The sequence below is a fragment of the Chroicocephalus ridibundus genome, chromosome 14 (assembly GCF_963924245.1).
Source record: "Chroicocephalus ridibundus chromosome 14, bChrRid1.1, whole genome shotgun sequence".
NCBI classification, from domain to species: domain Eukaryota; kingdom Metazoa; phylum Chordata; class Aves; order Charadriiformes; family Laridae; genus Chroicocephalus; species Chroicocephalus ridibundus.
In genome coordinates, this window is record NC_086297.1 from 12,336,420 (window position 1) to 12,347,495 (window position 11,076).

The 11,076-nt window shown below is 52.7% G+C and overlaps 1 protein-coding gene across 5 annotated transcripts in view; it reads left to right on the forward strand.

Moving 5' to 3' along the window:
- The window catches only part of PIK3R5 (phosphoinositide-3-kinase regulatory subunit 5), a 68,331-nt gene extending 57,740 nt beyond the window's left edge, over positions 1–10,591 (forward strand). For 4 of the 5 annotated variants that reach the window (XM_063352412.1, XM_063352414.1, XM_063352411.1 and 1 more), the window contains 9 exons: positions 95–248; positions 433–558; positions 797–922; positions 1,730–1,823; positions 3,161–3,237; positions 5,180–5,273; positions 6,732–6,814; positions 7,036–7,148; positions 7,788–10,591. In XM_063352412.1, coding sequence (XP_063208482.1) covers positions 95–248; positions 433–558; positions 797–922; positions 1,730–1,823; positions 3,161–3,237; positions 5,180–5,273; positions 6,732–6,814; positions 7,036–7,148; positions 7,788–7,929 — 1,009 coding nt within the window. In that variant the 3' untranslated portion in view covers positions 7,930–10,591. The remainder of the gene's footprint in view (positions 1–94; positions 249–432; positions 559–796; positions 923–1,729; positions 1,824–3,160; positions 3,238–5,179; positions 5,274–6,731; positions 6,815–7,035; positions 7,149–7,787) is intronic. The other variant, XM_063352416.1, reaches the window with a different exon arrangement.
- Positions 10,592–11,076: the final 485 nt, after the last annotated feature.

An 11,076-nucleotide genomic window follows, 5' to 3' on the forward strand; every position in this document is an offset into this window, starting at 1 on the left:
GCTGGCGGTGTGGGGGGACCCGGCTGCAGGTACCTGGCCCTGCTGGACGCGCCGGAGGGCTTGGCTTACCCAGCCCTCTCCTACCTTCTCCTAGGCTCAAGGAAAGCACCTGCCCCTCACTGACAAGGTACTTCAAGCTGCAGTTTTTCTACGTCCCCGTGAAGAGGAGCTGCTTGGCTCCATCAACCCCACTGATGCATCCCTCCCCGTCCCTGGGGGACCCGCAGCTCCGGGCCTCGGCACAGGCGGTAGGTGTCCTGCTCACTGTGGGGCTCACGGTGCCACCAGTGCTCTGCTTGGCCCCGAGAGTGGTGTGCGAGGAGGCTGGCAGGGCAGGCTGAGGGCAGCATTGGTGTTGCTTCCACCAGACCCAAGCGTGGGGCGAGGAGCCTGAGGGGGGCCTTGGTGTGACCCCTGTGTGTCCGGTTTCAGGATCCCACCTTGGCTGGGATGGAGAGCAGCACCAACGACATCTCCCACTACATTGGCATGTTGGACCCATGGTACGAGCGCAACGTTCTTGGGCTGATGAACCTGCCCATGGACGTCCTGTGTCAGGTATGTGTATGCCAGCTGGTAGGGCTTGGCGTTCCCCTTCCCCGAGGTACAGGCCAGCTGAGCAGAGAGCTTCTGCTTAGCCCTGAGCCACCACAATCCTGTACAGCAGGCTGTGCTACATGGACATGGAGCTGGGTGGTCAGTAGGAGGGTTTCTGTCACTGGCGGTGTGGGAAGGGCAGTTCTTGGCACCGGGCTGTGGGTACCCATCAGGCTTATGACTTCTTCTCTCGCCGCAGTCTGCCAAGCCGGAGGCTGAGCCCCAGGAGAACTCCCAGGAGCAGCTGCCCATCCTGGCCGACATGATCCTCTACTACTGCCGCTTCGCCACGCGCCCCGTCCTGCTGCAGCTCTACCAGACAGAGGTAGGTGAAGGAGCCCAGCCCCATCTCGGCGAGGGAGAAAGGGGGGTATTTCTGCCTGTGCCACCAACTCAGGACCTGCCTGTGAAGCGGATGGGGGTATGGCACAGCCTCCACGTGCTGGTGGGGCAGAGCTCCGTCCCCTTTTATTCCTCAGGTGCCTGTGGTGCTCCTGGCTCCAGGACTGAGAGCACGCGGGTCCTGCCCAGACAATCCTTAAGTCACACGAGCAGTTTTCCATCCAAATACCATTTCCCGTGACACAAAGTGGCTCCTGTCAGTGCTGACAGGTTATTCGCGTCACTGGAAATCCCTCCAGTGCTCTGCTTTCCAAACCAAGCCCCTCCGCGAAGCCTGTTTTCCACATCCCGCTGTGTGCACGAGGCAGACGTGGTGGGGAAGGTTGAACGCACGGCTGCAATCACCGCTTTGGTGCGGTGGCACGGGACCGGCTGCAGTGGGGCTGTGGCGAGCAAGAGTCACTGCTGTTTGTGGGATTTGTGTCGCCCAAAGCGATGCTCAGACATTAGGCTCATCGTGGCTTTTCTTTCCAGCGGGTTGGGGAGTTTTCTTTAAACAAAAATTAGGTTTTGGGGTTGTTTTGCTTGCCGGCGGTCTGTTAAAATAGTCAGAAGTACAGCTAAAGGCTGGCGTCACTCAAGGCAGCGAGCAAAAGGGGTATTTTGAAAATATAAGAGGATTTTCCCAAACCGAGCGGTTTCCTGTAGAAAGGAGGAGAGGGGTGAACGTCGCCTGGCGCGGGCTGGGTCTCCTCACCCCACCACGTCTCCTCTCTTCTCGCCCTGGCAGCTCACCTTCATCGGGGGAGAAAAGCTGACCGAAGTCTTCATCCACTCCCTCGAGCTGGGCCACTCGGCGGCCACGCGGGCCATCAAAGCCTCAGGTCCGTAGCTGCGTCTGCGCCCGCAGCCCTGGGGGGCGGGGGTCTGCAAACCGCGGGGCTGGGAGAGAACTGGGAAGAGGGGCTGGAGGGAGCGTGGGCTGGAAGGAAGAGGCAGCTGAGCCCAGGCTGCATCGTGAGCGAAGTTCCAGACAATCTTTTCACAAATTTGGAAATGAGGCGTCCCGACCGTCGCGTTCCCCTTCAGGAGCGAAGCTGCGGCAGCGCCTTGTTGTTTTTAACTGCTGTTAACTCTAAGACGTATTTGCAATAAAACAGCTTCAAGCCCATTTCCTTCCTCTCATCAGCACCTGGCCAAGCGCAGCTTTTCATCTTTTCTTTTCGCCGCTTTCTGTTGTTTGTGCTTTGTCCAGGAGCGTCATTTGTAAAAAAACCCAAAAAACGCCTTCCATTTTCTTGAGTTTACCGGGCAAAGCAAGGTTCGTGCATGTGCTTGTAGCCTTCCTGCAGGGGACATCCATGAGCTTTTACACTAGGAATTTATAAAATGAGTAGAGACAAGAAGCAACGGCAGAAGCATCTTTCGGCAGCGTGCTCTCTGGCTCTCCTGGGCACCGACACGCTGCCTGGCGCAGCGCAGCTGGCAGAGACATCTCATGGCCAACCAACACTACTGCATTTAAACACGTCTCTTCGTTATTTTTTGATTTTTTTTTTTTTTTTGACCAAGTGCTTTTCTGTGACCTCGCCTTGTCTTTCTAAACAGAGCTCATAAAACATCCTCCATACGAAGTGTCACCACCCCACTCCCCCAAAAATACAGGCTGGGCCAAGACCTCTTCCCAATAACTCATGAAACCACCGATCCTTTCTGACTTTGATTTTTTTTTTTAATTTTTTTTTTTTTCCTTGGGTTTTCTGGCAGCGAACCGCTTAACAGCTGCAAAAAATTATGCGGGGAGGGCGGGGGGGAAGGGAAAGTTAGTAAGTGTCGGGCACAGTATTTCAAGGCTAATTTAATGTGGGCACAAACATGCCCGGAAAAACAGGAGCCGGGTTAGCAACGCGGCCTTTTATTGCTTTGTGTTTTCCCTGGAGCACTGACCCCTCTGCGCCGGCTTAGCCAGCGCCGCTTTCAGTTTTGCAGAGCTGCTTGTTGCGCTTTGTGTTGGAATTTCTGCACTGGATTAATTGCTTTCTGGCGGCTTTTAAGCCACCTTTTCTTTTTGCCTTTTTGCTCCGCAAGCTGTGTTCAGCAAACTGGGTTGTTTTTTTTTCCCCCCCTTTCTGTAGGTACTGAGCGCGCTGCCGTATCGGTCGCCCGCTGAAGAATGGGGATAAAAGGCCACCCTGTGACATTTGCTCCTTGTTTTCTGCAGGTCCAGGCAGCAAAAGGCTGGGCATAGATGGAGACAGAGAAGCAATCCCACTAACACTACAGATCGCCTACAGCAAGGTGAGTGCGCGGGACTTGCACAAAGACAAACGGGGCAGGAAACCACTTCAGTGCTGGGCAAACACGTCTCTGCTGGGGGCTGAGAGAGACAAGCGCTGACAATGTGCTGGAAGAGCCCAAATCCAAGTCCAGACGAGCCAAACTCCAGCTAATTGTCTACTTACTGGCTAATTTGGAGTGGTTTTCCACTCCTGTTCAGCCAAATGAAATAGGGAGTGTGCATCTAGTTTCCATAGACTGGACATTGGACACTGGCCCAGGTTGCCCAGAGAGGGGGTGGAGGCCCCATCCCTGGAGACATTCAAGGCCAGGCTGGATGAGGCTCTGAGCAACCTGATCCAGTTGAAGATGTCCCTGCTGACTGCAGGGGGTTGGACTAGATGGCCTTGAGAGGTCCCTTCCAACCCAACCCAGTCTGTGATTCTATGACATGTACTGGCTGCCACTTTATACTGGTGGACTTTGCTTCCAGGGAGCAATATTCCACTGGTCGCAGCGGTCCTCCTAGTACGGAATCATGGAATTTTTCAGAGTTGGAAGGGACCTCTAGGGATCATCTAGTCCAACTCCCCTGCTAGAGCAGGATTGCCCAGAGCACATCCCTCAGGACTGCATCCAGGTGGGTCTTGAAAATCTCCAGAGAAGGGGACTCCACAACCTCCCTGGGCAGCCTGTTCCAGTGCTCTGTCACCCTCACCGTAAAGAAGTTTTTTCTCATATTTGATTGGAACTTCTTATGTTCTAGCTTGTGCCCGTTACCCCTCGTCCCGTTACTAGGAACCACTGAAAAGAGTCTGGCTCCATCCTCCTTAAACCCACCCTTTAGATACTTGTAAACATTAATAAGGTCTCCCCTCAGCCTTCTCCAGGCTAAAGAGTCCCAGCTCTCTCATCCTTTCCTCACAAGGGAGATGCTCCAACCCCTCCATCATCTTTGTTGCCCTACGCTGGACTCTCTCCAGTAGTTCCCTGTCTCTCTTGAACTGGGGAGCCCAGAACTGGGCACAGTATTCCAGTTGTGGGCTCCCCAGTGCAGAGTAGAGGGGGAGAATGACCTCCCTTGACCTGCTGGCCACACTCTTCCCTATGCAGCCCAGAATTACGTTGGCCTTCTTGGCGACAAGGGCACGTTGCTGGCTCATGGATAATTTACTGTCTACCAAGACCCCCAGATCCTTTTCTTCAGAGCTGCTTTCCAGCAGGTCCACCCCTAACCTATACTGGTGCCTGACATTCTTCCTTCCCAGGTGCAGGACCCTGCCCTTGTCCTTGTCGACCCTCATTAGGTTCTTCTCTGCCCAGCTCTCCAGCCTGTCTAGCTCACGCTGGATGGCAGCACAGCCCTCTGGGGTGTCAGCCACCCCTCCCAGTTTGGTATCCTCAGTGAACTTGCTGAGCAGACACTCTGTCCCCTTGTCCAGGTCGTTGATGAATACGTTAAACAATACTGGTCCAAGTATTGACCCCTGGGGGACCCCACTGGTTACAGGCCTCCAACTTGACCCTGCTCCATTAATCACAACCCTCTGAGTCCTGTCACACAGCCAGCTCTCAATCCACCTCACTGTCCCCTCGTCTGGTCCACACTTCCTCAGTTTCCTAAGGAGGATGTTATGAGAGACAGCATCAAAAGCCTTGCTGAAGTCAAGGTAGATGACATCTGCTGCTCTGCCCCCATCTAGCCAACCAGTTATAACATCATAGAAGGCTATGAGATTGGTCAAGCATTATTGTCTTCGTCCCTCTGCAGTTATTTAGTGTTAAGCCTGGGCAATTTTTGTAAATCCAGGGTTAAATGAACTTTAATGCCTACTCAAACTTTGTCTGTGCAGCTCCTGGTAAATCCAGATCTGAGCTAGTCCAGCCAGATGGTTAGGGGTGGGAGGGAGGGTAGCGTCAGCCTGGAGCGTGGCATCTCATGGGCTTTGCTTCGTCTCTGCAGACAGCCGTCAGTGGAAGAAGTCACTGGAACGATGTTGAGAAGGTCTGCACATCTGTCAACCTTAGCAAAGCCTGCAAGAAGTACGAAGAACTAGGTGGGTAGAGGTGGTCTTTCTGGCTTTGTGTAGGGAGCAATGGGAGGGACTGGTGGAGCGAGAGGATGGTGTGGATTTTCTAGCTGGAGCAAAGCGGGGATGTGTGAATGCAGGAGAAGATACGTGGAAGGTGCCTGGGGTTCCCTGGGGCATACTGTAGTCCTTGGCTGCCACCACATCAGGGATGAAGGGCATTTGATTTCCCGTTGTCCTAAAGCTTCCAGCCAGGGAAATGGGATGTCCATTAGGGACAGGGCTGGCATGGTCCAAACGGCAGGATGGTCACTGGAGAGCGGTGCTTTCCAGAGCAACGCTTGTTTAGTCAGGAGAAGGAGAGACAGGTAGAACTGTTGTTAAATGAGGTAGAACCAAGGGTGAGGGTGCTTGTCCTGCCGTCCGCCGCAGCTTTCAGCAGGCTCTCGTCAAGCTGATGCTTCAGCCCGGTTTCCTTCCTGCAGCTCAGAGATAGCTGCCTGCCACGTGGTTCTGCTTCAGAACTTTTTTCCTAATGAGGTTTCTGATGGGGCCTTAATAAGGCTTTGAGCCTTTTAAAAGCAACAAGACTTTTAGTCTGTGTGAATATTTAGAAGCAATACCTGTTCATTCTTGCTTAAGAACCGCTGTTTTGGCAGTCAGACACCCAGTTCTGAGTAAACAGAAGGGGTTTTTTAGTTCCTCTTTCCTCGTGTGCTTTGTGTCTGGCAGATGTGTGGTTTGTGAGCAGAGTAGTCGTGGCAAACGGGTGATCTACCAAACAGGAGACAGCTCCTACATGCCCCACGGAGCTCAACATAAACCTCTGTCCCTCCTTTTGCTACCCCATCCATGAAGCCCGTGCAGACAACCCTGGAAAAAAACCCAGCAGGAATTATTTTCTCACCTCCTCTATACGTTTTGCGTTGGATGTTTCTGCACTAGTTCAGGAGCTTCGCTTGTGCTGCCAACGCTGCGTGTTTCGTTCAGGGGGTGTCCTCGGTTCCGCATTGGGGAGAAGCTTCTGCTTCATGAATCTCTTCCTTCCAAAAAAACCGGTTCCCCTGGATTGTCTCCGTTGGTTTTCACATTCAGCAGTTTTGACCACAGGATGTCACTGTAATTCCAGCCACGGCAAAGCATCTCCAGGTGGACTGCAGGAAAGGCCATGCTGGAGAGCTAGAATTTTCTCATGACGATGGGGCAATGGGTTTTCTCCTGTTTAGGTCCTAAGATAGTTAAATGCCCTTTGCTGCTATGTTTGGAAAGCAGCTGGAAATTACTCAGAAGTTGACTTCTGTCTCTCTGATTGAGTTCTTTCTGCGTAGGTTGGCACTGGGGAAGGAAACGGTATCGTACTTCCCATGACAGTAGGGTCCTGCTGAGAACCGCTGTCTCTGGGATGCTTTGAGGGGTGGAGGGACCACTTGGGTTCCTACCAGTGGCCCAGAAGCCTCAAGTGATAACAGTTTTCTTTTGTTACAGCCTCAAAGACAGAGTGTCTCAACTTGACCATGACGGAGGTGGTCAAAAGGCAAAACTCCAAATCCAAAAAAAGTTTCAATCAGGTAACTCAAATCACGGTGCGTTTACATTTGGTAGCAGGATGTCAGCCTGACTCAGCTGGGACGGAAGCAGGACAGGAGACAGTCGCTCCCTGTGGGATCTGTTTGCTGTTGGCCAGCAGGCCTGCCTGCGGGGGGATGCTCAGCTCCCCTGCTCCCCTTCCCTGATCAAGGATAACGCACTGAGCCTGGAAGCTCCCTCACTTGGACTCTTTTTCTATCAGCAGATCAGTGTGTCCCAGATAAAAGTAGACAAGGTCCAGATTATCGGTCTCCAGTCCTCCTTCGCCGTCTGCTTGGACCAGGATGAGCAGAAGATCCTGCAGAGCGTAACCAGGTAGGAACCTCAGCCTGGCCAGCTGCTCCTGGGATGGTGCATTCTGCGTGTAAGGACTTGTCCATGAAGCGTGGGTGGCCAACGGGGGGACAAGGTCCTGAGCACCATTGTGGATCTATGCCAGATGCCCAAGCTGAGTGACATTAGCTCTGAGCTCTGTAGTGCAGCTGAGCTCAGGTGGGCTGGATGGTCCTGCTCAGATCCCAGCAGTAGTTGAGCTTCGTGACTGCCACGGTCTAAAGGGTGGTCCCCAGGTTATATTGCCTCCAATGGGAAAAGATATAGGATCTTATTTCTTAAATAACCCTAAAGAGAAGGGTTTTACTTAACTTGTTTGTTGCACAACTCAAGGGGCTAGTGGGGAGAGTTCAGTGCATAAAATGGAAAAGGAGCTACTTCCCTCTCCCAAAACTTGAGGGGTGCAAAAGTTCTCGTTTTCCCTAATGTGTTTCAGAAATTAGTCTTTGTGGATGTCTGCTCTACGTCCCAATTGGAGCCAACTTAAAGGACCTGAACTCTCAGCACTCAAACTCCAGTCCTATAAAAGACTGCACTGATTCCTGTTTGTTTGCAGATATTTCTGCTGCACCTGAGGACACACACCTTACGTAATCTTGGTTTCTTTTTGTTCCCCTGCAGGTGTGAGATCTCTGTGTGCTACAAACCCAGGGACAGCGATCTCTTTGCACTGAGAAGGTCCTCTTTGCCTCCCCAGGACCCCTCCGAGTTTCATTCTCTCCTGTGTTTACCCATTGCCACCTTCAGTGGAGCACTGCCATAGAAGAACCCTGTGTCGTCTCACCAAACAGTGTCAAACACCAAAACAGCCTCAGGAAGAGGAAGCTGACTGTCCTCCTTTGGGCTGGAGACCCATCCGTTCTTGTCCAAGACATACTGCAGCCTGAAGTATTGGCATGGTGGCTGAGCTGCTCCTGGTCTGGGCTTAGCCTGTCTTTGGGAAACGGGAACATCGGTGGTGTGCTCTGGCACCTCTCAGGGTTCCTCAGCAATGGGGGGAAGTGGTTTCCTTGAGATGTCCACCTGGTTCAGCAGACTGACAACACCTGGATTGAGAGGTCAAGGCAAGGACAGGGATATTTTCCTGTCAGCAAATGGTCTTGTGGCTGTATTTGACAGTGACTGCAAGGCCAGTGTGGTGTGGGGGGAGCTCACGGGGAGATGTTTTGGAAAATGACTGTCTTTGGCTGAGTGGTGGTAGGTGGCCTTCAATGCATGCAGAGATACAGACTGCCCAGCCAATGTCCTGATGGCATTTCACCCGTAACAGGTGAAGGATGCTCAGGACAGGTCTTCAGGGATGGGGACAGGCTTCCTCAAGGTTTCCTTTAAATTATGAAGGTTGGGCGTCTTGCAGAGAACCAGTGCAGAGCAGAGCAAGCCAGCTGAGGCCCAGAAAGAGCCCAGCATGGCTTGTAGGCTGCTGCTTGCGTTCCAGTGAATTGAGTGCAATAGGCCATACCAGGGCATGGACAGCTTGTCATGTATACCTGCGTTTACTGTAAACCCAGGACCTGCAGGAGATCAACTTCCAGTTTCTGCAGGACTTCAGAGTTCACCCAGGAGATGTATTCCCTGTTCAGCCCATGTTCTTGCGTCCTGCTCCCCAGCACTCTACGCTCGAGACATCCCAGAGGTTGAATCCTCAATAGTTGCTTGAAATACGGCGGGACCCATGCTCACGCTCGTGGGAGGGAGGGACGTACTGGGGAAACCATGAGGATTGCCTGAAGCTCACCTGAAGGGGCAGTTTTGCTTGAGAAGGACCCAGCACCAAAAACACTAGTGACGCTCCCAAGCGACGATAGGATTTGAGATTCCCCCTGCCCTGCAAAGAGGCTTTATGCCCTCTTCCTTCTCTCTGCAAGGCTCTAGGTACAGAACGGTGCAATAGTTGCGGGTATTTAGAGGTATTCTGACCCCGGGAGCAAAAAATGAAACTGGAGAAGCCTTGCCTGGTTTCATAGCCCTCAAGCTGTTTCTCAGTAGTTTTTGGTGATTGCACTAATGATAACAGGCAGAAGAACATGCTGCTTGCTGCAGGCTAAAAGGATCTCAATGCCGAGGATGTGTGCTCCCTGGAAAATGTCTGGAAGGGACCCCAGATATGGCTGGGGGGCTGCAGGGTTCAGCCATGGCGTGATCAGTGTGGGCTCCTCGATCCTCCAGAAAGCAGGACCTGGTTAGTTCTTAGTAAGAACAAGGTTGGGCTCTCGTCCCCAAGGGCTGGTGGCACAGCGGCGGTGTCATTTGAGGCTGAATCTGCCACGAAAAGGGCCTGGGGGCTTCAGTTGTCTCAGAGGAGCGTGGGTCAGGCTTGTCTGCTGGATTCCTCCACATCCCTCCTGGAAGTGTTTTGGGGATCCCTCCTGTGCTGGCAACTCCGATCCTGGCCCCGCTGTCTCTGTTGTGTGGGGACATCTCAGGTGAAGAAGGTACCAGCTGGCCCTTTGGTGCCTTCGGCAGCTGCGGGTGCAGCTTCTGCCAACGGCCAGAGATGAGCAAAAATAAGAGGTGAACACGCTCCTGAGGCTTCTGCGCTTCATCCTTTTACTTGAATAAACCATCCCAAGGATGGTGTTGTCTTGTGGACTCCAAGAAAAGACCCTCGTGCAGGGCGAAGCATGACTTGAACATACGTAGGCGCCCTGGCTCCGCCGTGATGCAAAGCCAGCTTGGACTCCCGGCAAGGACCCACCTTCCCTGGCCACGCACCGACTCCGGGAGCACCCATCTCTTCCCACCCGCGTGGAGCAGCGTCCATCCCTTGCTCGCGGCACAGACTCGACAGGGACACCAAGACGCTACCAGGTCGCGGTGGGCTGTCCCGTCTCACGGGGTGCCTGCGGGGCGATGCGGGAATGCACGCTGAGGTCGCTGCTGTGCGCTTCTGCACATCAGTATTTTAAGTCCAGTGGGCTCCAGGGATCAGAAACAGATTTTAATAGCTCTTTGCACGCACTTGGAAAAAGTTTTCCCACTGACTTTTCATTTCTCAAACAGGTTTGTGCACGTCTTCTCATACGGGGCTGAAATTTGACAGCTGGGTGGTTTTGTTTTTTTTTTCTTTTTGTTCAATACTTTAAAATAGCACCTTATCCTGTCAAAACATTGCTATTTATGATCGTGATATCCGTGGCTAAATCTATCCCTGCCACTCTTAATGATATAAACCCCTTTGTTTCAGCTGCCCCTGCAGAATTACTAGAGAAGAGAATTTCCATCTCATAGAGGAAAAACAAGCACAAACTCTAGGGACTCATAATCCTGGCTGAGGTTTTGACCTCTGATGCTTTCTGGAAACTAAAGAAGTTCGAGGTTCTTTCAGGTCATCCTTGTGCAGCCTCACCAAATCTGTGTAACGTCTGTGCCGATCTGTAAAATACCGTTCGAGGAACTTTTAAAGGTAACTGTAAAATATTAAATGTCGATTTATTTCGAATACAAGTACAGCGTTTGAGTGGCGTCATTCCTCAGCAGGCGGGAGGCGCAGGAGGAGGCTCCGTGTCCCCACGAAGAGGGCAGGGAGCACCCGGCTCCTTTACGGAGCGGCTGAACCTGAGAGCAGGAAAAGGCTCCTATAGGCATTATATTCACGAGCTTGGTCCCGGAGGGCGTGACACGGAGACCTGCGGCGGTTAATTGAGCTGCTTCTGTTCTGTGAGTTAAAAAAAAAAAAGCAGGTTTTGAGGCTGTAAATCCACAATTGGTTTCCTGCTGGGTTAAGGAGAAAAGAAACGAGCGGAGCTTGTGTGTGCGAGGTGAGATCTGGGCATAGCCTTCCCTCCTAGGAGGCTCCTTGACCTTTGCGGTGTTGCTTTGCAGAGAAATACGAGTTACGCCGAGAGCTGAGCTCCCGGGACCACGGGCAAGGTCCAGCCCCGGCACGACGGGCGACTGTTTGGGGTCG